This window comes from Motacilla alba, chromosome 8 (genome assembly GCF_015832195.1).
Source record: "Motacilla alba alba isolate MOTALB_02 chromosome 8, Motacilla_alba_V1.0_pri, whole genome shotgun sequence".
In the NCBI taxonomy this organism is placed as follows: domain Eukaryota; kingdom Metazoa; phylum Chordata; class Aves; order Passeriformes; family Motacillidae; genus Motacilla; species Motacilla alba.
Genome location: NC_052023.1, coordinates 18,070,282 through 18,097,177, shown reverse-complemented (window position 1 = coordinate 18,097,177; position 26,896 = coordinate 18,070,282). Strand labels below are relative to the sequence as shown.

At 37.1% G+C, this 26,896-nt stretch overlaps 1 protein-coding gene across 1 annotated transcript in view; it reads left to right on the top strand.

Annotated features, from left to right (window-relative positions):
• Positions 1-26,896, top strand: part of DPYD (dihydropyrimidine dehydrogenase) — a 337,889-nt gene that overhangs the window by 68,186 nt on the left and 242,807 nt on the right. The window contains exon 4 of the mRNA XM_038144404.1: positions 24,927-25,014. Within this exon, the coding sequence (XP_038000332.1) occupies positions 24,927-25,014 (88 nt within the window). The remainder of the gene's footprint in view (positions 1-24,926; positions 25,015-26,896) is intronic.

The window sequence follows — 26,896 nt, the reverse complement described above, 5'->3', positions numbered from 1 at the left end:
TCTAATCTTACATTCAGCAGTATAACCTCTCATTCAGAGAATTAGCTTTTATTTTGTGTCATTGAGGCACGTGCTATTCCTTTTCTATTACTTCAAAATGCAAGTACTGAAGCAGTATTTTTGACTGCTGTTTCATCTTCAAAAGCAAGACTTGAGCTTTGAAGACCCAAAGTTAACTAAAGCTGACTTCTTCAGCCCAACTTGGATGTTCAGGCTCCTAACACCCACTAAATGAATGGACAGAGTAGGTAGGGGTATATGTAAGAGATCCTCCAAAAAACAGCCAAGGTGGTAGCTGCTTAGAGTTAAGTTGCTAAATATCTGACAGGGTCAGAGACAAACCAGAGCCATGCCTTCCCTTTACCAAAGGTTACCAACTATGAACTTGCTCATGAGGGAATAAATTTAAGCTCTGCTTTTCCATTTGAAAATAGAAAAAAAAAATCAAAACAGTTTCACAGCAACTATTATAAGACAACTTATATTTGAGCCCTAAGCTGTGAAAGTTCTAAATCCAGGCACTTACTCAAAAATCAGGAGGAGCAGGGATTTGAACTCACATATTTAACATGTGAAATACCTGGTAAACCTCTAACCTATTATTTTTAGGTATCAGAGAGTTTCTAAGCTCCCTCTGTACATCTGGCTTAGTTAACCTGAAGGGACTGAATCAACGTAGAAGAGGAAGAGCCTATTTGGACACCTACCACAGAGTTCAGTGTTGAGAAGCTCTTTTATGGAAGTGCAGCCTAAGTACTCTGGCAGCCTTTAGGTGCTGTTGGGCTTTAGGAAGGTAAAGTGGCAACTCCTAAGTGACTTTAATAATTCCCCTCCACTGTCTCATAACTACCAGGTCCTTTATCTGACCTGTTAATCTAAAACATATTCTCACATGTTCTCAGCCTCCTCAATATAAAAACTGATTAAGTACTCAGTTCATTTTGTTGAAAAATACCATGTACTGTTCAATAAACTTGAAAAATAGATATATTCTGTTGAACAGATGTGCAGCATTTCAGAAATCCCATTTCCAGAGAAAGAAGGTCCAAATGAATACTTCCATGGATGCAAACTAGATGCTGTATTCAATAAACATATCTATTTCTGCTTAGAATGATACAAAGCGCTGTAGACACTGTTTTGGTACTATATATGGTACATTACTCATTCTGAGAAATAGTTAGCTGAGTATTTTACAAATGGAAGAAAATAGCTACTTGCACATACATTTGTGATTCAAAACCTTCATTTAAGCAATGACACCCATCCATCTGAAGTATGCAATGGTGCATGGTTTTTTCTAACAGTTCTTTACATACAATGAGAAAATTTAAATATACAAATGTTTATAGCATAGCAGGCAGTCTTTCTAGTACATCAGCCTAATGCTGATGTTGGAGGAGCACCTGACAGCACATCAACCATTCAATCATTCATTAATATACATCTCTGCAGCTTTCAGAAAGAGACAGATGATCTTTCCTTGGAGACCAGCACAGCTTGAGTCTACTGATGGGTGCCCAGTTTGACCTCCAAATCTCTGGGGAGCATTTCATAGCACAGAAAGATTAAGAACTGATTAAATATCTTGTTTCCTCAATAACACTATAGAAGGCATATAACAAATAAAATCCCCAACTTCTATATGTTTATATTACCCATAATAGTAAAAATAATAAAAAATATTTTGAAATACTTTTTTTAATAAGTTGCTACTGTTGACAGCAATTTGTTTTTTCTCTCAGCTGCTCACCTACAGATAAGCACAACTGACAGGAAGTATTCAGAAATTTTTATAATGCCATAAAATTTGACAAAATCAAACTACCACCACTATTATTACAACCTCTCAAAAATTCAGTGTATCCATGATCTAAAACTAGTTACAGAGTACAAGAAAGCCATGCAGGTTTCACATACTTTCGAGTAAGCATCTTTTAGTTTTGAGACACAAAAAACACATGCTTTTCATGCTGAATTGCTGCAATGTTCTTGTTAAAAATCACCATCTGTCAGAGATTATCCTGTTTTACACAGAGGGAACATGCATTAATTATTAATCCTACTCCTCACAGAAATGTACTCACACAAGATCAGGACTCTCCATGGTGTTACAGGAGTATTAGTGTTCTTTAGAAGGTAGTCTCTGGATGAAACTCAGGACTGATCCATTGAGAAGTTCCAGCAAATGAGCTGCTTCAGGGCAGGTCACTGGCCACGTGGCAGGGCATCATTTCAAAAGAAGCAGCAGCTGAATTCCTAGGGCTTGAGTCTGTTTGCATGAGCCAACATAAATACAACATACAGCACAGATATTACCTTTACCGACACAAGCACTGTGGCTCTGTGCTGCGCACACACTGAAACTGATGTTCAAATTCAAGCACAAGAATTTGGTTTCATTTAAAATTAAGCGCAAGAACAAGAGCTTTCTCAGGGTTGGTCAAAGTGCTCAGGACTTTGCTGAGTCTTCCATGTGTGCTGAGGGAAGGAATTCATAGCTGTAAAGCAGCACAATGATGTGACAGATCTGATTTATCCACCATAAGAATCTGAAAATTGGCAAAATAGAAAGACAAAGCAAGCTTGTCACAGATCTTAGTGAAGGACAATGAAAAGGGTTCATTCTTTTCCAAGGAATTCCTTAATCACATATAATCTCCTAGGGAAGCTGGTCTAGATCACATTTCTGCTGCAATGCAGTTTTACCTATTTGGCATTGTTTGATATACAATATTTGTTTGATATACAATTGTTTGATATTGCCTACAGTTAAAACTTCACTACTGCTGAAGTTGTTGCCTTGGTCACAGGTGAACTGACCAGGCAAATAATTTCATCATGAGTTGGTATGAGACAACTCTTAGTACCAGGCTTTATCCAGAACCTCTATCTTATAACAAAGAACAAAACTGAAAGTCCATTCTCCAAACAAGAAATAAGACATATCAGAATGTGAAGGACTCTTTTGGCTAAACACAAAATATACTGATGTCCATAAATCCCAAAACTTTGAGGCAGTTTTTAAGGTAATCCCTAATGTTACAATGTCTGTATCTTTCTGAGCAAGGAAGAGGTTAAAAATCTTGCTTTCTGAAAAACAGAAAATTTTCACTGAAAAGCTGCCTAGGCTGCCAAGGATGGAGGGATAGTACTCCAGTTGGAACTCATTACAGACAACATAGGAGAGCTGATCCAGCTTTTTATTTACTGTAGAGGCAGAATGACATGAACATCTTTCTATGTAGACCTAGAAAAATATGTTGGCCCTGAAGCCAAGGATCAGAACATTATCAACCCTGCCAAAATGAAATAGGTTATTTGTTTTTTTAATTTAGTGAGATTTGGCACTGATTTATGTATTTTTCCCTGGAGGAACTATTTATATTCTTCAGAGCACAGATGATAATTGTTAATTTTCAGTGGCTCTGCATAAAGAAATTGTAGGTTTATTATATTGAAACAAGAAGACCACAGTTTTCAACCTGGTAAAGAGCCACAATTTCAGTCAAGCCATTTTAAGTCTTTTCCAGAAGGTGGAATTTCCAACGAAAGCTTTTTCAAGTAAGGACATATCCACAATGCCCTCACTGTCAGCGCCTGTGACAAACAGGGAGGGGCATGCAAATTTCACATTAAAAGTTTACCTTCCATCAAGTGAAACATTGCTATGGATTCTCCCATTCTCACAAGGCTCATTTTTTTTCCAGGATGCAGTCACAGCATGTAGCAAAAAAGTGGTGTCAGTTGTGTAAACACAAAAACAACAGGTATCTTATCCTCTGATGCCCTTTCCAGCAAGACTCCTTAAAAAAAGATTTTACTCACCTTTACACACCACCATTCCAATACCACATGCACTCATCAGTACTTACAGTGCATACTGTAGCTCGGGTTGTAGTTCCACTTCAGGTTAGGCTGCGTGTGTGTAACAGGGGTCATGAGAACCTGTCAAAGGGCTTAAACTGACCATGCAGCAGCAGAGCGACTCAGTTATTATGTCGGGTTAGACCCTTTGTAAACTACCACATCCTACTCTGCTTCCCTGGCAGACAGGGCTGGACCTCAGTTCTCAGGCTGCTCCTGCTGAGAACTTTGACCATTCATCAATCACACTGAGACTGAAGAAGAAAATGTAAGATCAGTCTGGAAAGCTATCACCTTTCCTACAGCTAGTCCAGAAGCAAAGGAAGGAAGATCATAGTACAGGACTTGGCTCACTTCCTCTTCACTAGTGAAGTGCTAGTGGGACACATAGGGGAACTACTAAAAAGGAACCTGGAGACAAAAAAAAAAAAAAAAAAAAAAGGAACAGAAAGGGGACAAGGTTACCTGCCTAACATCAAAAAAAAAAGCCCACTCCTATCTCCCTATTAAGATATCTGAAACTGGTCATCATGGTTAAGGGGGAAGAAATCCATCAAAATAACCACCTGAGATCATCCTCCTACTTTAAAACATGGGAAGAGATCTAAACTTCCTTGCTTTTTTAAAACAACATCAACGTGCAGCACAGAATTACCATTATTTGTGTAGTAAAGCTAAGAAACCATAAATGAATGACACCAAAAGCAATAAAATAATTGACACTACCTACTTTGCAAGAAAATTACTCTTGATTTTTGCTCTATGGCTTGCCAGAGATTTTTATGCAAGCAGTTGTGGTGGTAGGTCATAGTTACATTTTAACAAAAGAGTCCATCATATGGTTCAAAATTACACTCTTAAAAAAAAAAATACACAAAAAAAAAAAAACAAAAACAAAAAAAAAACCCACAAAAAACAAAACAAAAAAACCCCACAACAAAAAAAAACCCCACCAAAAACCTCAACAACTTTGTTTTATTTACTTATATTAAAAATCCTATCAATACTTATCCTAAACAATGTCTGGCTCATCAGGTATACAAAACACAACATTTGATTTTTCCTAATGAACGTCTACTTCTGGGTCACTTGTGGCTCCAGTAGAAGTCCCCCACAGTACCACAACTACCCACCCTGACCCCCAAATCCTTCCAAAACTGGGACAATGAGCAGCATTGGTGGCTCTAAACCTTTATGACTTGCTTCCACAGGATGACTCCTAACAAGGCATGTAAGGATTACACCAGATCTTCCAGAAACTCTTGCTAACCCCAAGCTGTTTCTTTCAAATGTAACTTATATGAGTTAAAGATTTCTGCACCTGGGCAATAATGTGGCATCAAATATTGACTTAGCTCTTCAATGCATAGAACCGAAAAAACTGAATGGAGGAGAGACAGAAAATTTTTAAACAATCAGATTTTTCAGAGTATTATCACAAAGCCTTACTAATATCCATATTAATTAGTGACCTTCTTATACTGCAATAAATATACTTGTCAGTAAACCATTAGAAAGAGCAAAAAACATATGATAAACAGCAGTCTTTCCATGAAGCCAGTCCATTAATTACCACACACTTTTCCACCATTATTCATCACATGGATAATAAATGAGCCATAACATAAGGTTTATTTATCTTGTGATTACTTCCCCCAGATCATCATTTGCAGAGGTTTTATGGTACTGCTACATTCTATCAGTGCAAAACCTGAGCAGATTGTGTTGACCCAACCAAAAAAAAAAAAAATCCAGAACAAGAAAGAAACAGAACATTGCTTTTTTTATAGACAGACTTACAACTATCAAACTACTGAAAAATTCCCCAACTATTGCAGTTCAGATCTTGGTGATACAGTGCAGACAAACATTTTAGAAACGCTCACGGACACAGACAACTCCTTCAGAACGTTGTTCGTATTTATTCCTTCACAGAAACAGGCTCATCAAGCTGTTCTGTATTTCTGTTCATGCAGTGAAACAAGAACTGAGGAAACAGATGCCTTTTGGAAGCTACTTGCAATTTAAAACAATACTTCAAAATCAATGAAAAAACATTCTTTTGCAAAAGAATATCTGAAAAGTCATAAATAAAATGAAAGAATGCTTTCTTAAATTTCATTTTTCATATACTACAAAATATAAACTAAGAGTTTAAACTAGGGGGGGTGGAAATCAGAGGGTATCATTCCATTACAATTATTTGTCAATGGAGTTTCACTAAACTCTAAAAAAGAGAAAAAACATGCCCATCATCAGAATTTTGTCCTTTGGGGAAATTTATCTTGCTCTCAATTTTTATAATAGTGAGTTATCTTACACACATAGATCTTCTCTTGGATCATTATGGACCTATTTAATCAAGTTTCATTTGTTAATTCTTTTCATGCAATAGTAGCTGTGATGTTTTTCTAAATGACACATCTCAAAAATATTCTTTCTTTAATATTTAAACATTACAAGCTCTTGAATTCTCAGCAATTTTGAAAATCTGGTCATTAGCCACTTACCTAGAATAAAAATCTTGAAAGCTTCTTATGGTGATCTATCCATACATAATTGCAAGTTGCACATCCAAGCTCTCCATAGGAATTTTTGAAAATCTCAGCCTACGGGTAGAAAAATAAAACCAAAACCACCTCAATGATCTTGCCTTTCTGAAAGCATGTAAGCTGCCCTGCAGCCCCCAAAGCACGCTTACTTCTTTCTGGTTCTAAGCAAGTACTACAAGGAGCACCTGTGCCAGCTTCACCACACAATCTGACCTGGTCTTCTGCCATCATCAACCCTCAGCAGCTGTGTTGTTTTAACCAGGGTCCAATGTCCATGGTCAAGGATGCATTCCATCTTATATACTGGAAATATATACAGCATCTTAACCTTGCTCCACAATTTTTTTTTCCCTACGTGTCAATAAGAATAAATGTAATCAAACATCTCTTCACTTGTCCCTTTTACCAAACCAAAATGGCAGCAAAGAAACCTGAAAATATCCTATAAAAGAAGTAACTAATTCAAAGCTCTGTTTTTGAAGGAAAGTCCCAGCTCTCATTCTGGAAGCAATGAAAGGACAACAGTGTGGTTATTATTTTCTTAAATTATCACATATTTGCAAATCTGATTCCAGGTGATTATGGACAGACTGCAATGGATTTTGGTTTTTAGTCTCTTAAGTATTGCTTTTCTCTTTTTCATCTTTCTTTTTTGTGAAGATATAACCATATTTAGCTTTTAATTCAAAGCAGAGCTCTAGTTTATAGCACATAAACATGTCTCTGAAGCACAAAGTACTGAATCAGAGAAAGGAATGCACATCCCATCCTACAGTGGTGACATGAGTTATTTGCATAGTTGCCACAAAAGTAATAATTACACTGTAACTCAATAGGAACAATGGTAATTTCACAGTAGCTCATGTTGTTGTTATCACCCTATATCCTGATAACTGTGAAATTAATTTGTGGCACCACTGTATGTGTCAGCTTTAAGCTGTTCCCTAGGTAACATTACGCTACCATAGAGAAGGAATGCTTGGCAGTAAAATGGGTAGCAGCAGATTGATTATACCAAAAGAATCTTCCCTCTACATACAAATAACTTGGCAATCAGAGATGATGATGAGAAAAAATCCTTCCCACTGCTTTTCTTTCTTACTTTTTTTTTAGTATATTAAAAAAAATAAAATAGTATTAAAGGTATTAACTGACTGTTATCTATCCACTGGAGGAAAGGTAAAATAAAATGAGCAAACCAACAGGCTATACTTAGTGCCACTGACCCATTGTCCCAACTGCAGCCAAGATGGAGTAAAAAAAACCTGAAAGTTTCCTTTCCCTTGTAGTAATTTCCAATGTTAACCATCAAACTGTAATTTTAAATATAAAAGCAAATAAAGCACTAAGACATATATAGGACATCAACAGCAGTGTCGGTTGTGCTTTCAGAAATAATCCTCACTTCATCTGAGTGGTACAGTCCTTTCACCTCCAAACAGTCAAAATTATTTTGCACTACTGTTGTCAAAAAGAAGTTCCACACTAAATATAAAAGACAACACTGCCACACAATGCACAGAAATAATTACAAATTTGCTGGTGAAAATTCAGTGCCACAATAATTGAAGGTCTGGAAAGCATTAAATTATGAAATTTAACAAGGGAATTAATGAGTGATTCATAACAATAAACAAAACACCAAGTCTAAATTTTCCAGTCATTCTGCTTTGTACGGGAGTAGATACGAGGCTTTGGATTAAAGAAAGATGCTATTTATTTTCATAGAACTTGGATTTCATTTTTTATTTCTAATTCAGGCCTGCTTGTAGCATTCGAAATGCATACTGTAATGACTTGTTCTCTCACTGTATGTTTGTTTGTCTGCAAGGAAATAGGTGAAAAAAACCACAGCATGTTACATATACTGACTCAGTAGTTCAGCTGGAGTTTTGTTACTGAAAAAGCAGCACCAGCTCAGTGTCAGCACTAGTCATCAAAGCAGAGCAAGGTGTTGAGCAGATACTCTGATCCAGGATATCCAGGGACAGGCATGTTTTGTCACTCTGTGGTTTTGATCTTTATCTTTGACTGATCCTCTTTTTGTGATTGCTGTCCCCAAAACCCCTGACAGGTAATGTTCAAATGTGGGGAAGGGGTGGGTTTGGTTTTTTTTTTTTTTTTTGGTTTTTTACAGTCCAAAAATTGAGCTTTCAAAGCTATGAAAGCAGCTGTAAGAGCACAAAACCAGCTTGGCCAATCCCAAATGTGTATTCTTCATTAAACATTGGCACTTACTATGCCAAATTATGTCACTACTGAGAGGAAAATTTTGACCACCCCATACTTAATTATTCCTCAGAAGGGCACTCTGATCATTATCACTATTGACCCAGGAATTCATCCTATATCCTCTGCCAAATCAGCATGTACCCTCGTCCACTCAACACGCTCTTCTTTCACTCCCCACTGCGTGAGGCAATTCTCATGTACAAGGACCCTTAAATGCTGACAACATACACAGCACACGTTTGAATTTGCTTTAAGAATAACAGGGATTTGGCATAGCTTCAAAAATTTTCTTGGACTTGTAACAGTGCTGGTTACAAGACCTCTCTGAGGAGTAAAAAAATCAAAATTTAGAGACTTGAAATGTCTCACAAGTTACGCCTCTTTCACCCTAAATCTAAAAAGCATTTTATTATATGGCATAATGCTGATCTTTACTGTTGAGGCTTCATCTGTATCTAACAGAAGTTGGAAAAAGATATGTTCTATACTGTGAGATTTTATACCAGAAAACAACTGTTTCTTTTGACATGCATAAATATGGGGGTTTTTTAATATCTGTATTTCAGTTCATTTTCATGCAAATGTTAAATACAATTACCTTGGTGCTCCAGTCAGTGTTCATTCACAAATGTATGATATGAAAAAGACTGATTTAATCTGACATTATTTATTAAGGTATTTTCTTTTATCAAAGGAGATTTTAAAAATGTCATTAAGGAACTGAATCTCTGACTTCTAAATGTACTGGTTCTGTTTACAGGTTATTTTTCCTTTAAAAATGTCTAATCAATAAGCCTCCAACTTCAACAGAAGTCTAAAAATAAAACTTTTTTTTTTACATTCATATTAATGTCTGTGTCAAGAATTCTTCATCTGACACTCAGCAGTCTTTCAGTTCAGTTTGATGTTCAGTTACAGCCTAAATTCCAGGTAACTCTTGAATTGCCTTCACTCTTCAGAATAAGTACAAGTAAAAGTAGCAAAAATGTTGCTACAACTTCACCTTGTGGTATGCTGAAGTTAAAGACAAACTCCTCATTTACTTCCTGGGATCATGATTTTCTTTGCTTGGAGCAACAGGTTGGAAGTTATTCTCTTGATCACTGTAGCTTTTAAATAAAAATTTTCAGAAGGATCTTGATGACTTAAGAAAGACAATATCATAGAACTTGATGGTCTAGTGGAGCACCCAGAATTGAGGAATAACTTGGTGGTTCTGGTATTGCCTGGGAGGCTGGGATGCAAGTGGTTTCTGTGCTGCAAGTTGCTGAAACTGCCAAAATATTCTGTACCTTAGTCTTTTGTTGTCAAAACTAAAATAATATTTCATTGCCCCATATCTGGATGGGAAGAGGCATATAAAGCAAGAGTGAGAGGTGCTCTGATGCTTTATTGAGGGTGACTGCCTGGGTAAATGTGGGTAGATAAACACTGTCTCTTGTACAGAAGTGAACTTGCCTTGTCTGAGTTCTGTGTTGATGGGGGTTAGCATAGCTCTAGGGACCCTGGGAGGGCAGGCAGGGATAAATGATCTTCAAGCAGATGGTTTATTTATCGCTTGTTCTATCAGGGTCACTTACTGAGATTGGAAGGGACATGGGGAAGTTGTCTAGTCCAATCCTCTTACTCAGAAGACTGTTGACTAGAGCAGGTTACACTGAGCTGTGTCCAGCCAGGTTTTGAATGCCTCCAAGAATGGACACTTCTCAGTCTCTGTGGGTAAACAGAAAATGTCTCAACATCATACTGAGCCTAAATTAACTGGCAGAATAAGAAATGGACAGAGCTAATTCTTGCATATATGGTTATGGGCACTGACCTGGCTTTATTACTTCCAGTTGCAAAGTGAAGGGTTATGGCTTTGCTTTCACCTGGCCCACTTCCCCAAGGAAGATCTGAACAATGCTGAGAGTTGGACAACACACTGAGAGCCAGTTATATTCTTAGAGCTGCTGAGATGTCTCAAAACAAGTCAAAGATCCTTACGTTTTAAGGAACTAGATTTCTGCATCCAAAACTGTAACAGACCATTTTCAAGATGAACACTAATCACAAGAGTCACAATGCGGCTAAGTTTTATGTTAGCAAGATGTCATGGTTTACAAAATAATATTTTGGAAAAGTGGCTCATTGTTTCATGACACTAGGTTCAGGTGTCTGTGCTTTTATCTCTTGGTAAGTGAGGCAAAATTGTGTCACCTATTTTTAGGTTATGGTATAAGGCTGGGTTCTGAGCCTACAAAAAAATGCTGCTGGTCTCTATTAAAGAAATAGCAATTTGTAGCTGGGCAGAAAAATTCAGACCAGTTGTGTTAAAACGGTATTTAGAAATAAGCTTGTCACATAACCCAAGATGTACCAATATAATGATTTAGTAAGTAGAGCATACATGTTCTCATGAAACACTCTGCAAATTTAAACATTTTCATTTTGGAATATGACTCAAATACCTGTTTTTGTTTCAAAGGAGAATGTGACACTGTGAAAAATCAGCAAATTAATATTAGTGTGTTTGCAGCATAACTGTAGGTTTACAGCAGACTGTAGGTTTCTGTGCTGTAAGTACTGGTCCCAGAACTCTGTTCTGTAGCACTCTGAAACACTTGGCCACTTGGACTAGGTTTGGCATGAAAAACTTGGCCTAGCAAGGTGTTCGTGTTTAGTTAATGTTTGCTACTGTTGGGTTTTTGTTTTCTTTTTCTTAATGGACATTTTTCCCACTTATATTTCCCCACCCCTGGATACAGTGTATCAGTAATTGAATCTCTTATTTCTCCAAGAATAAGGTAGTAATGTCATACTTTATATTCATGATAAATTCATAAAATATTTAATAGATACTAGCAAGAGCCATTATGAACTGACTATGTAAAAAGATGGAATACTTGAGGGCATTTGTCACACATAATTCTTGGCTGACGACTAAACTAATTTCAGCTCTTCTGGTTGAGTTGGGTTGAGTCCCACACTTTACGTTGCATATATTGTAAGAATGTTGAAAATGCTGGAACTCTTTTTTTTTTTTGTCTTAATAGAAAGGTAACACTAAATCACAACATCTGAAAATAAATCTGGTTTGCTTGTTCTTTTGGAACATAAAACTTAGTTAAAATGTTCATAACATTATTTGTAATGTGTGTGTTGTGTAAATAGTACACAGACTGTAGTAATGAGGTAGATGCATTAAGAAAAACCCTTCTTCCTCCAAAAATAATGGTGCATGCAAAGCAATACTATAGTTGAACTACAGTTGAATGATTTTTTTGGTCTGAATCTAAAACCAAAATACGATGTTTAATTTTTTTTCATTGAACCTGCATCTAATTGAGGTTTATCTCTACACAGTGACTTCAGCTTATATGTGGGAAAAGTGTGTGTTAGAGAAGGACAAGTACAATGTTACTGGTGCAGCAGTAATAGGATTCATCCAGTGAAGAAATAACTTCAGTTTAAAATATGTGAATACTAGTGCAATCAGGAGCACTCAGAAAAAAAAATAGCTTTATGTTTTCATGCTAAGCAGAAAAATGCTGGTGAGTGATATACTCCCACCAAGCTGATGTTGAGAGATATGTCAGGAGGTTGTGTAGAGCTATTTTCAGGTTCAAAATAATCACCCAAGAATTTCATTTGACCATATAATGTTTTTTCATCTTCTCAAAAGCAACAAACAGGCACAGTATGGTATACATTTGATGTGTATTTTTAACTATGTGCTAGAAATTCACTAATTTGCACTAATGGTAGGGAGACACCTTTATGAGTTACTGAATTGTGCAAATTAGCAAATGAACAAACACAATAAAAAAGAATAATGTATCACATAATGTTCTTAGTCTGTTTTGACATTTGTGGTTCAGTGTTAACTGTTTTTGCCAGTACATCATCTTGCACACTGCTAGTAGATGTATTCAAGTATATTTTAGGAAAGATCATGCTGAGTTATCAGTAGAGCACTTTTCCAGAGCAGTGTCACTTCCTCTTTGCTGAAACTAGAGAGGGTTGTGTTGCTTTATCTAATATATTGTGCATATTTCTATTGCTTTTGCTTTGAATTGAGGACAGAGTTTTGCATGGTCATTTTTTGTAAGCAAACGAGTATAACTTAGATTGCTGGATCTTAGTATGTGTAAAGCACCAAAATGGATTTGTAGAGAGATCTTCCGAAATACTGTCAGGAACTCTGTTCTTAATTATTCTGATTTTAATTGTTTTTTTGCATTTTGGGAAAATGTAAAAAAATGTAAAAAAAAAATTTTCTCTTTGAGTGATAACTGTCAAACTCCTGTCTCTCTGAAAAGCTCCTGCTCGTTGGAGGGGCTGAAGAGATTGGTCATGGATAAGGAAGTGAAGGGATGAAGAAAAGGTAGAGCTTTTACTGTTCTTCACTCTTGTTTTCATTTCCAAAAAGACAGACTTCTTATGATTGGAAAAATATCCGATCTGGCTTTGCAAAAAATTACTTCAGTATAGGAAACAATAAGTAGAGGCTATTTCCAAGAAATTGTTTCCAGTCATAAGAGAACTAATAGTACATTTCACATCCTTAGTGAAACGGGAAATTAAAGAGTGGATAATTCTATCTTTCTGCTATTCCAGGCTTGCAAAAGAAAAACAAATTACGTTGACTAAATTAGAAGTGACTAAACACCCTTTAGTTGCATTTGTTGTCCTCTGTTCCATTGCTTCATGTTACGTGCTTGAACACATATTGACAGCACAACAAACACCCAAATGTGGGTTTGAATTTGTATTGATAATCTTTGTTGAACTGATTAACTTCAGTAAGAGGCTGGAGATGAAACCTAAGTAGCTCTAGTATCTTTGGGAGCCTTTCTTGACTGAGCAATGTTTAACTCCATCCAGCCCATCATAGAAAATACAGCCCCCCTGAATATACCTGAAATGGGGTTGGAGTGGGATTCTAACACAAAGTATCTTTCCTTCTCCTGCTTAAAATTTGGAAGGCAATATCAAGGTACCTTCATGAAACTGAGCTAACTGCTTTTAAAATTGCTAACTGGGCAAATCCTGCCAGAAAGGAATCTGATAAAGCAGCACCATCATTCATAATCAAAACTCTTACTGGTCTACAGTAACCCCAAACTGGAATATATTCTGCTGTGATCAGATCCTGGCTGAGGACTGGAGGAACAATAGGTAGGCTTGCCTCCTGATATCCTGGAGCTGGGGATGCAGGAATGGAGCAGACTGACAGTAGTAGCTGTCAGGGAGGTTTTCTTGTTGGCTTAATTTGTAGCATGGGTACAGAGTTTCAGGATTCTTACTGCTGAAAAATTTAATAAGAGCTGTCTGAGTTTGCAGCCAGCAGACTTGGGCGTTCACCTGGAGTAAAGAAAAGAGTTGGCATCCCTCACTGTTAAGGAAGAGAGACACTGGTAAGTAAGCTATACCTGTGATTGTGTTGATATCATAGGCTGCATCATAGGATTCTGTAAATCCTGAGGTATGGAACTCTGGAAGTTATTGGATGCATTCATTAAACCCTAATGCTTCTGGGTTAGAAAAAAAACAATGCTAAAATCAGAGCATCTAAGTCTGGGATGCAGGAACAGTTGGGGAGTTGCTAATGGGTACTCTGTGTGATTTTGTGTAGAGGAGGTGTACTAATGGAGGGTGGACGAGAAGAAGCATTTTGTACTGATTCCTAGGCTTTCTGAAATGCCTGTGTGACTAGTCTGAGAAATGCAGATCTTTGTGGAGTTTTTTACATATAAATTTTAATATTTTTCTGTAATTGTTTTCAAATAACTGCATAAAAAAGAATTGCCAAAAGGCAGACATCTGCTCATTTGTAGCAAGCAAAACTATCTACCAAAAGAGAATATTTAAATCCTTCCAGCAGGTTTTTGAAAATGCAGTGCCTTTGGGAAATGGGAAAAGTGTGCTTTTTTCAGCCACACTACATTTACAGTCCTGGGATTGCTGTATTTGATGTAGGTCTAACAATTTGAGCATGTACAAAGAAGAGCAATGCCACAAATTCAAGAACAAGTGATCTATCAAACTGTCGTGAACCAACAGATTAATATTTTTTATGCATCCTAAGATTTTGTAGAGCTGTGTTTCTCTGGAAAAAAAAAAACCAAAAAACAAACCAACATTTCTTTTAATATTTTCCTGGCAGCACTTAACTGCTGAACCATCACAGAAAATGTATTCATTCTTATGCCATTAACTTCAGTATGGAAAGAAATCTGACAAATACTTTCTTTTATATAATCTTCTTAAAAGGATGTGAAAATTCTCCCTACTTAGCTTGTAAAGGTGAAACCTAAAATGCAAGATTTTTGTGCCTTCCTTTTAGCAACAAATATTTGTCCGTTTTTTGCAGACACTGATTATTTTCAAGTTTACCCTCCCCAAGCCTTCTTGACATTGTGTCCAGAGTCTTCTCTATGTTTAGCTGGTAGATGGAGTTTTCTTTGCCAATATACATTGACCTAAAAGGCCATGCTGTGGTGCTCAGAAATCAAATTGTTTTTAGAAGTTTTTCATGTGGTTATCCTTTCAAAATCCTTGTATATATTTAATATTTTAGATCCTTTGGGTCCTGTTATTTTAACTACAGTCCTTGTTATTTATCTTTATTTTGGGGTGCTTGATAAAGTGCTGAAAATAAGGATTTAATTTATAAGGAAAATGAGTACTCATGTCACTCCTCTAGTTCTAAATAACTTGAGATGGACATGAACTTCTAAATTTTTAGAGTCTGCTTATCTCTGTGGGAAGCCCCAGCTGTAGATAGGTAAACAGACATAAATTTGCCATTTTAAAAGGACATTTTTCAGCATACTAGGAGAAATTGCAAAGATAGTGTAAACCAGTTGGGTTATGTAGTCCAGCCTTCTGTCCATGTAGCCTGGTGAAACTATCAAGCTTGAACAGCTCTCTCCAATTAAGTAGTTTGCATGGAGGAATTTGCATGTCGGAGGTTTCTGCACTGGAAGAAGGAAACTGTGAAGAGGTACAAGTATACAGTGGGGTGCTTCTGCAGGCAGCCTTGCTGCCCAGGGGATCAGGTGATAAATTTATTTGGTGTTCTACAGAAAGGCTCTGTCCGTTTTGTTTTGTTTGATTGGTGGGGTTTTTTTATTGCCTTATTTTGGTTTTGGTTTGGTGTTTTTTAGCTGGGGAAGATGCTCAGCTAAAAAAAAAAAAAAAGACACATTGGTTTCACATAATGTGAAGTGTGGACAGTGACTTTCAGCTATGTCATTTATTCATATTATCATACTGTGAATGCATGAATATTATCAAACTTTTCCCAGTGAAGGTGGTTATAGCAAAATTTGGTTATAGCACATACAAGACCAATCATTTAGTCTTAATGAGTTAGTGTATTTCCCTCTTGCAAATAATTAAGACTGAATTTTCAACTATCTACTGTTAAAATGTTACTTATATATTTTAACTCAAGAAATAAAGAATGCAACATTGATTCTTAGCGTAATTTGTTCAGGTTTTGTTTTTACTGTGTGCTTACCCCTTTAGTTTTCCTCTGTGATTTCTGTAATTGTGTCACAAGGCTCTTTCCATTTGCTGAGGGGATGCTGGCTTTGAATCTTTACTTTTTGAGTAAATTTAGGGTAGAAAAGCAAAGCCAAATAATTATCTTAAACATCAAAGCATGAAAGAAAATGCCACCTTTTTAAAAAGATACCTATGTATTATAAACAAGGTAATATAATTTTCTTATAACTCAAAAATGTACCAATTATTTGCAGTGTAGAAAATCAGAACTGAAATAGCAGGCAGATTTCCTTTTTTCTGGGTCTTGATGACTGAGCATATTAACAGGTTACAGTATCACTTATTAAGGTGTCTTAAACAAGCCTCTTCATTTGAAGAAGAGGATGAAAGACAGTCCTTGTACACATGCAATTTCTAGACAAAATATTAAATCTTAGAATCCTCTGCTGAATTCTCACAGTTTCCAAAAGAGGAAAAAGACAGGAGTAGTGGCACATGGTTCTCAAATTCATAGCTGCAGCAATTTTAAGTGAGGAAGGATGAGGACACTGGAGTGCTGGGAGCTCACTCCTGGAAGACTTGCATGAGGCTGGTTTAAGAAACTGCTTAAGCCTTTTCATTATAAGCAATTGAATGGTCTGACTGGGTCCCACTGGGGGCTACAAATATTAAAATAGAGCACAGTTAAGCAGTCTGATAATTAACTGGATTGTTCACTGTCTGGAAGGACTGAGCTTGATTTACTAAGGAAATCCTGTGTTTCTTTCCAAGTTTTAAAACTTGGAAGAAGGTGGTCAGCTGGGGTCAATGACTAATCTCCTCCATTGGAAGAAGCATCTTTATCAGGTTTGCAGTGGAAAGGTGACTGACCTCTCAATTTTCTCTGGAGCTCTGAACTGTAGTAGCAGCCAAAACAGATAGTTCTTTTTTTGTTTCTGCAAATCTGACAGCAAGAGCAATTGAAACCTTTGAAGTTTTTAGTTTTAATCTGAAATTCAATGATTTAATTTCTGCTTTTGCCTGCCTCCAGATTATGCCCAGTGTAAGATCAAATGTTCAGGTGACACCAACAGCAAAGCTAAAACCGTCCTGGTCTTTTGCCCTCTTTTCTCATTTTCTCCCACCTTCCTACCCCTTGCTAATACAAGCATTATGAGTTGAGAAATGGTGGGAATGCATTGTGTGCAGAGATCAGTGCAGCCAGACTTGTGAGTGGCAGGGTTCTAGATCAGCATTCAATCAGGTCTGTGGATAATTGCAGGGTGATAAGAAAGAGAGAGTTGGGGAATTTTTTGGTGCTCGGATCCTAAAAAGGGAAGCTTTAGTGTATTATGCTGTTACTGCCTTTCCCAAAACTAATTCTCCACAGAAGTACTTTGTTCAAATCATTCTTCTCTTAATTGGGATAGAATTGCTGGCATGCCTAAATTGTAAGACTGATTGGGGTGCTGTAGTTTGGCGATCCATTTCTTCTGGATTTGTAGTTTTAATTGAGAACATTTTCCTAAATTTTCAATTAATGCATTTTAGTTAGGTTATATTGTATCATAGATTGTTTATAAATGTTATTCTTAAATTTAATCAATTTTTACAGTGCAAATAAATGGTAGATTTGTGCTCCTGATATTGATATATTGAACAGAGTGGTGTTTGTAAGATGTGCATAGATGATGAAGGCATTTTGGGAGAAAAACATCTTTGACTAAACTTGTGAAGTGTATCTTTCCTGAAGTGAACCCAGAGGGATTTTGTTGACATTAAGATAAAAAGAAAACAAGTGTTTCCTATTTTGGAAAGGTAATTTACACAGGTCAGGAATCATGCCACATAAAACTAATTTCTGATCTCCTAAAAACCTTAGAAAGGATACTTGATCTAAGTCAAAAAATCTGTAACACTTCTGGGAGAATAGTCGAGGCGAAAGAAGATTATTGTGTACAGGACAAGCCATAATAAAAACTGTCAGTTCTGTCAACCTTTCTGTCTACGGTCTATAGAGGATTAAAAGGATATTGAACATCGTGTAACAGCTGTCTCTTATGTGAAAGGGATCGCTGTTGTGGTGAACATAAATGTACCCATTTAAAGAGCTCCATAAGGCGAGGTGTGGCTGGGCCACAAGTGGCTGTTCTGGCAGGTAAAGTGCTGCTTTCAAGGACTTGAAGAGCACAGTGTGAGGTCTAATAGGTACTATCAGTGTTTTATCAACAAGTGAGTTTCTTGTGTGTCTTTTACACTACTGGAATAGTATGGGTACTATCAAGTTTATTGTCATAAGCAGGAAACGATATTGTGTTCCTATGATGTTGAGAAAATACTAATTAATATGTAATGTGAAATTTAATCAAGTGTTAACAGAGGAGTTGCAGATTGCCTTTTAAGTATTTGGTTTTTGTAACTCTAAAAACTTAAAGATTTAAATAAAAATATTTTGTTGGCGACAATAAAACTTTTAACTAGACCTGGTTTTTCTGGGACAATTTAATGAATTTTGAATGTTGACTAATACTGTTGAAAACACAGCAATTTCATAATCCTTACCATGAAACAAGAAAAAAGGGGACCATGCTTAGCATTGCTGTGATGGATGGTTGAAATTACTTTCACCATCAATATAAAAAAAAAATTGATTTCTAATATGTCAAAAGGATTAAACAGTTTTTCTGATTTGGCATCAGCTGATATATATGCTTTCTGCTACAGTATTCTGTAAGCAGAACTGTGTTTTCTATTTTTAATCCCTCTAATTTTTATAACAGCATTTTTCAGCAGCATTATAAATTGGAGAAATGCAATTAAAGTAATATATACAAGTTATATACATGAAGTGTGTGAAAGGCAGCAGTCTTTTAGGTTATATTGCAAAATGATTGGTGAAAAAATCTGTGTCCCAGTAAGATGACAGGAGGAATTGAAGGAGAATATAACTTCCCATGAACTGTCTTGGAGCCAGCTGCTCCCCACAGTGCAGTGCGGACGGAGCCTGGCTGTGTTCCCACTGCTCAGCAGGGGGTTAGGAAGAAGTCCCACCCACCTGCTTTTCCTCTGCTGGGCTCAATTTGTGGGTCTGATCGCAGACCAAGATAGCTCTGTCCAAAGTATGCAGAAGATATGACATTAAGCAATGACAGTTTAGTGCAGAAATGGAGGTTTCTGATGGGCTGAATGGTAGCTGACAACAACTCATGAGACAGACTGTAAAGTGACTGGTGCACACTTTCCTAGGCTACTGTCATTGATACTTGATAACAGACAGTGGCTCCTTTATTATATTATCAACATTGTCCATTAAAATGAAGTTATGATGGAAGGTGATAAAAAGTTACAGGACAGAGAAGTGGAAAAGTTTCAAATGAATGGGGAAGAAAGACTACAGAAAACAGGAAGATAGCCAAGCAGAAGCAAAGAGGAGAGGAGAGTTCCTGCACTCAAAGGGGATTCAGAAGTAGATGAGAAAAGAGTTATGACTGTGTAGAGAGCCAAAGAAGAAAAGAGAAAGATGAGGCATTGATGAATAGAATGATTTGGAGCCTATGTCCATATGATTCACCACCTCTTAAGTGTCCAAAAATAACCTTGTCTGTAAGTGCCATTATTCTGCACTAGGGTAGGAGGTTTTTGTGTCTAAAGACTAAGTTTCAACTCTGATCATTTCTTCTTTTTGATAAAAAGCACCTCCGTTTTGAGTCCTGTAACTGCTAGCAGCAATGCCATGTCTGTCTCTAATCCTGTAGAGTGCCTCTATTTCAAATTTGCTTTCTCTAGTCATGTGAACTTACAGACAGAGAAGTAGTGCCATTTTTTATGGATCTGCAGAAGGCTTCCAGGACTTCAGGTGACTGAAGAGGCAACAGTGACAGTGGGGAGTCTTTCCTGCTTTCTTTGGATATGAGCTAGTATTGCCAATTTACATGATACTGAATGTTTTATTTCTTACAGCTCCTGTGCCTTGCTAACAGACCAGGCATTTCTCACAAACAGGATTTTTCATATGTCATTCTGCAATATAACCTAATATTTACTTGTCTCTATTGCTGTCTTTTGTACAGTTTCTGGTGCCCTTTATACTAGAGATGTTTCTTGGCAATTAGATTTATTTTTTCTGTAGTCAAAAATTGTTTTCACAGTTGATTCTAATTTAAGATTTTGTTTTCTTTGCCACGTTGTACTTTGCACAACTGTACTTTGCATTGTACCTTGTGCAACAGAGTTCTTGACCTTGCATGTGAGAATTCCTTTTTCTGTTTCTTGACTTCAGACCTATGAGTCAACTGTTATGGTCTTTTGGTATTTAAACCTGGCAAAACATCTCCTAGTTACTTTATAATCCTTTTCTCCTCTCCATTGTGAAATGCAATGAACACAAAGACAGAAGAATGTGGGATTTTTCTCTGTGAATGTTAGTTTTGGGTGTTTGTTTGCTTGCTTTTAATTAGGGAAATAATGACAGCTCTTTTTTTTTTCTCAGCTGCCTACAGTAAGTTTTCACCAATGGCTTATTATTTAAGTAGTGGATCTTTATCCTGGCATCCCTTACCTTTATTAAATGAGACTATATATGTCTAAATCTCAGTTTAAGTTTGTCCTTGACCCTCATTCAGTACAGCAAGAAGCAAGACCAAATGGGGAGAGGAAAAGCTAAATTCTACAGGATTAGCCATAAGTAATTAAAGGATTGAACTATAAGAGAAAAATCTATGTAATGCTTTTCACTTCGGCCATCAAAGGCAAGGGGCATTCAACGTGAGATTTAGATTTATTTGGAAATAATAGATTCATGTCTTCCTGACATGCAGCTTACTAATTTCAGTGCTTACTGTCCCCAGCTCAGTGTTTAGAGTGGTGCAAGAGACTTGGAACCAAGAAGAGCCTTGGTTGGGTCAAAGCTGGGTCTGCTGTTCATACTGACCTCTTATTTACTGGGTGCAGTTCGTTCTGCCATTCTCTTGACGTTAATTGACCAAAGCCTCAGAAAGTACATACAGACCTTCTTTGGGGCTATTTCTTTGAGCAATGGATAAATTTTTAGAAACTTCTATAAGTACTAGAGCTGGAAGCCTTTTTTCAAAGTTACTGTTTATGTCCTGCAGAAACAAATTAGGATTCAATTTGCTCCTAAACCTCTGCTAACAGTAGCCATAACAAAGGTTATTTGCTCTGTTTTGTGATACATGAAGATTTGATGAGTTATCAGCTACAATTTGTTGAGGAATATTACTCCAGATTATCTGTTTCACCCCCAGTCTTTCAGCATTCATGTGCATGCACTTCAGATGATGTTATTGCCGGTTACATAGACAATTGTTCACTGCATTTTTAGGTAACAATACAATTAAATTGCCCTTTGTTTGAAAGCAAAAGTGTTAAGAGCTGGCCTATACCTGGAAATGGGACTTTTGGTCAGATATTTTAACTTTAAAATAAAATACTGGGTATATTTCAACAATTGTACAACAAAAGCTATTAACTAAAGATTGTCTTGGCTATGGCTTCCTTTTCTCCTCTGCAGTGCAAAGACTGTGGTGTTGCCTTTTATATGGAAATTAATATGCATGTGAAGTGAATGTGGTGTCCTTTAAGATTCAAATAAGATTCAAAACAGCCTATGTGTTTCTAAAGGAGATGCTGTTCCATGAACAGTGAGAGAAAATCCATAATATAGGGTGTTTCCTGATAGTTGGTAGTATTTTTCCTGTATTTTTACTAAGAAGTGCTGAGATATATATTCTCAGATTAGCACAGGTCCATAGGTATTCCAGAATGTTGTTTGTTTGGGATTTTTTCTTTTTAGTAATGAGCATGCACCTCTTCATTTAATTTGCTAGGAGTGAACAGGTGAATTAGAAGCATTTAATCTAAATTTCTTATTTGTTTACAATATTTTGAACCAAAATCATAGTAATACAATAACCTTGTAAAATGAAAGGTGGGATTTCTCAGGGTGGGAGGACACTTGAAGAAAAAGAAAGGAAGTATAATGCCAAATGTTTCTCCATTAGGATACATGCACAACATGGAACTGGAGCTCATGTTAATTGTTGGTGTGTTTCCTTTAGCAGGGTATTTTGCCTGTGATTTTTGAAAAGATCAATCACTTGCAGCAATTTATGGAATACCTTTCTGGTGTGTGACTCTACTACTTTATTTATTCTTTTTGCCTGATTCGCCAGAATGCAATACTTTTGTTCCTTTGTACAGTAAATGCACTCTGTGATATCTGTGATGGTATGGTCAAAGGATAATTTATTGTCAGATAGAAAAATAGGTCAACACCAATGTCACTTGATGATCAACCCCCCAAGTTTAATAAAACACCTCACCAGCATGCATTCAGCAGAGTGCTTGATGTTCTATTAGGACTACAGTACCTTACAGTACCTAGCTATAGCAGGCATGTAATTACTGAGCTGTCATGGTGATAAGTGGGATTAATGGCAGCCTGGTGCACTTTAGTCTGCAGAGTGCCTGGAAGATGGTATTATTATAACAGAAAGTCTGGACTGGCATATTCATGGCACCCTCCCCTCCTCCCCAATGCTCACATTCAAGTTTGTGTTACCTGCCCCTCCCAGCAGCTGACATTTTCAACAGCTGTTATTTGTGAAGCAGCTCAAAAATCAAAAGAGAAATAATTTGGTAAAGATGCTAGTCTGAACGAGTAATCTGTACATATCTTATCCTGCCAGGTGCCATGCAGTTTTGGGATGAGATTGTTCTATATATAATCCACAGAATGCATTTTATGTTCAGTGTGCTTCCTCTGATTTTGAATATAGGACTGCTGTATTTTAAAGAAAACATCACTGAGGAAAGTGAAGAGTGAAAAATTGTAATGGAATTGATGTCTTTTTAATTGCATGATTTTGAGTTCTGTTATTTCCTTATTGCCTACACAGGCAAACTGCTCATTTGAGCCCTCATAGTGGTACTGTTTTGTCTAGTGCATCTCCTATTTTGCTGGCTTCTAGTACTGGAGCTTTGCATTTTTTTGAAGAAGAAGACAAATTCTTGTTTGCTTAGAATGCTAAAAGCATCCTCTTGATTCATTGTTCTGGCCACAACCTTTTGAGGTCTCCCTGTCCCACCTTTCTTTATTAGGGCCTTTTTAACACGTGCCTGTCACAGGTAATGCTGGACATTGTTATGTTCAGATGCCACAGCTAAACCTGCCGATGCTTTTCTGACATCCCACCTAGCTGAACTAGTAACCCAGTGTGGTGTTGAACCCAGGTTTGGCTTCTGCAGGTTTCCCATCTTTTGGAGCCTGTAAGACCTGTTTACTTTAAGTATGTCCTCTGGGGCCTTTTTTCCATGACTAGTCTTGTGAGAAAATCTAAACAGCCACTGCCACATGTGCCTTCAAATTTTTCTGGTGCCATATTGTCTGCAATACCCAGCTAGATGATATTGAATAATAAGATGAAAGGCTAATTTAATCTTTTAGTTAACTAGCTTTCCCTTCTCTCCTATTCCACCCTTTACTGTAAAAACTACAACACAAAAAACCCTGATGAGTGTGATTGACAAAGTCAGGACAGTGTTTTGTTGCAGGTATTCCAGTCATTTATTTCCTTTTAATGTAATCTTTATTTTTTTGTATATAGTCCACTGGCCTCTTGCAGCTTTTCTCTGTTTTAAGATACTCAGTTCCACAATGCTGTTACCTAGCACTGAATAAAAATAATTAAGGTGGACTTGTGGATCTTATGTAAGTATCTGGGCTCAAATAATACGTTAAAACCAAATTTTATTTCATTTTGCATACATTGTTAAACTCACAATTTGCATTAATTCTGACTCTTACTAAAGCAGTATCAAAAGAGCATCTGGAATAACCAAATGAGTTCTGAGACAAGTAGTGAGGCATTTGACCTGTGATAATCACTGATCTATGAAACCAAGGCTGTGTTCTAATACCTTTGTGCCTAATAGAGAACCATTTTACTCCTTCGGCTGACTTTTATCTTTTTTTTAGGTTTGCTTAATGCAAGTTGTGTAGTCTGTTCTGAGGACTTAATCCTTAGATGGGAGTGGTGCAAGCAACCAGATCATCACACCCCCATGTATGACTATGCAGAAACAGAAAATCAATCTTTATTACTTCAGGTGTTTTGTCACCTTGTTACTTAGTTAGGTTTTTTCATTAGAAATGACAGGAAGAAGGTCTTACGGATTTGTTTGGGAGTATGTATAAGACTTCTGAATTGTTTTCAGAAGACACAGACTTACCACAGGAAATTCATAGACAAGTGACTTGAAAATTCATCAGCTATTCTTATTCTTTGGACATACAGTAAAAAGTAATTCCTTCCTTTGTGGAAATACTGTTGCTTTTGTATGTCTGATGGTCCAACATTCAGCATTTAATCCATAATGAGGCTTCTAGAACTTAGTTAATAAATTTAGGTTTACAGAACAGGTGTTTTCAAATAGAAAAATGAACTGGTCAGAAGTTTAGCAATCATGGATTCCCGGGAAAAAAAAAATTACCTCTATGTAATTTCAGGATTTCCTGATACTTCAACAGGTGTTGTCTATGTGCTTGTAAATGGTACCCCTGCCTTCCTATGTAAAGTGCAGTGAACAAAACATAACTAATCTGTGCTGATGATAGTCAATAATGATCATGTAGTGCTTTGAGATTTTAAATAGAAATTCTATGTTAGTGTTTTGCATTATTGCTTTGTGACTTATCTTTTAGCATGCTAACTTGAAAACCTTATGCTATTGGTAGCACTTGTATTACATGTCTCTCTGACACATTTTCTTTTATTCCTGTAGGTGCTTAAAGTGTGCAGATGCCCCCTGTCAGAAGAGTTGCCCAACTAATCTGGACATCAAGTCGTTCATCACAAGTATTGCAAACAAGGTAAAGTCAGGCTTGCAGTGTACATGGCAGGAGATAACAGCAGTTACTTGCAATTTTGTGGGTGAGATTGCATTTCAAGGCTTATCTTTGTAAAGTCTTCAAAATAAAGTGTTTAGAACAGACATTTTGAAGTTTGAGTCAGCTAATTTTGATTTTTTTTACTTCTGTTCTGTGCCCATACAGATAGTGTATACTGCAGATCTATTTCTTCATGTCACTTTTTCTATAAAGTTTTTGGTTTTGATGGTTTCCAGACACCATGGTATTCAAAACCCTGAGCATTATAAGGTCATTCATTATTTAACCTTTCTGCTACCTAAGGTATTACAGTTATAAATCTTTTTTTTCATTAAAGTTGTGGGGTGCTGTTTGTGGTTTTCTTTTTTTTTTTTTTTCATTTTTAGAAATGATTATAATTTAAATTTCCTATGGGCAGAAATTTGTTATAAAAATGATAATCCTAAAGGAATATTATCTTGTCCTTTGTAGTAAGAGGCTCTGTTTGATGCAAGTGTAGTCACTCACTGGGACTGTTAATAACATACTGCAGGAATAAATGGGCCCCCCTCTTTGGAGGTACTGTACCTTTTCTTAATAGGCTACTCTATGCTGATCATAATGAAATCTTAAAAGCATTATTCTGAATTGTGATTTAAAAATTACTTTTAATGGTCATAAATAGAAATAAAGGTTTCTTCAAAGTTGGTGTGAATTATTAGGGCATCTGGGATAGCCTAGAGATGACTGGATATTGGTTGCCCCATGCCTCTTAAGGCTCACTTCGTATCTGTGGATCATCAGCTGCCATGTGACTCACATCTGTATGAACTCAACTAGACTCATAATCTACTGAGGGTGCTATAAAGAATATCTGTCTGCTTTTTTATGCTCTAACATTTTTCACTGTTACATGCATTGAAAGGAAAAACACAGGTACCACTGAGTGAAGTGAGTGGGCAACAGCACCACTTCCATGTGCAAGTGAGCAGCCACATAGCTTTCACTACACTGGGTGGTGCGGAGAAACCACCAGTAAATCCTGCACCTTAACAAGAAACATTAGGATAAGAGGAGATATTAAAATGTGTGTATCAATTATCATGTAACTGCATGTTGCTGTGGTTTGCAGTAATTGGCATTATGCCCCATATAGACTGTTTTCATTTATAATCTGTATCCTATCACTGCTGCATTTATTTTCATGAATGTAGGCATCTGTTTGCAACCACAGTATAGTTTGTGGCATAGTGCTTCTTATTACCTCTTCAGGCATCGTGAAGCAGGCAAACAGAGCAGAGACAGTACAAGGCAGTAATGGAACTGCTACTCTGTGTCACCTGCATGTGTCAGGAATAGCGTGGCCAGCGGGAGCAGGGAGGTCATTCTCCCCCTGTTCTTGGCGGTGGTGATGAGGCCACACCTTGAGTGCTGTGTCCAGTTCTGGGCCCTCAGAGTGGGAAGAACGTTGAGATGCTTGAGCCACGTCCAGAGGAGGCAACGAGGCTGGTGAGGGGCTGGGAGCACAAACCCTGTGAGGAGGGTCTGAGGGGAGCTGGGGGTGTTTAGCCTGGAGAAAAGGAGACTCAGAGGTGACCTTATCACTCTCCACAGCTCCCTGAAAGGTGGCTGTCGTCAGGTGTTGTTTGGTCTCTTTCTCCAGGCAGCAGCTGAAAGAACAAGAGGACAGAGTCTAAAGCTGCGCCAAGGGAAATACAGGTTGGATATTAGGAAAAAAGTTTTTTATGGAAAGAGTGATAAAATACTGGAATTATCTGCCTGGGGAGGTGGTGAAGTCACCATCCCTTGATGTGTTGAAAAAAAGATTGGATGTGGCACTAGATGCCCTGGTTTAGTTGAGGTGTTAGGGCATGGGTTGGACTTG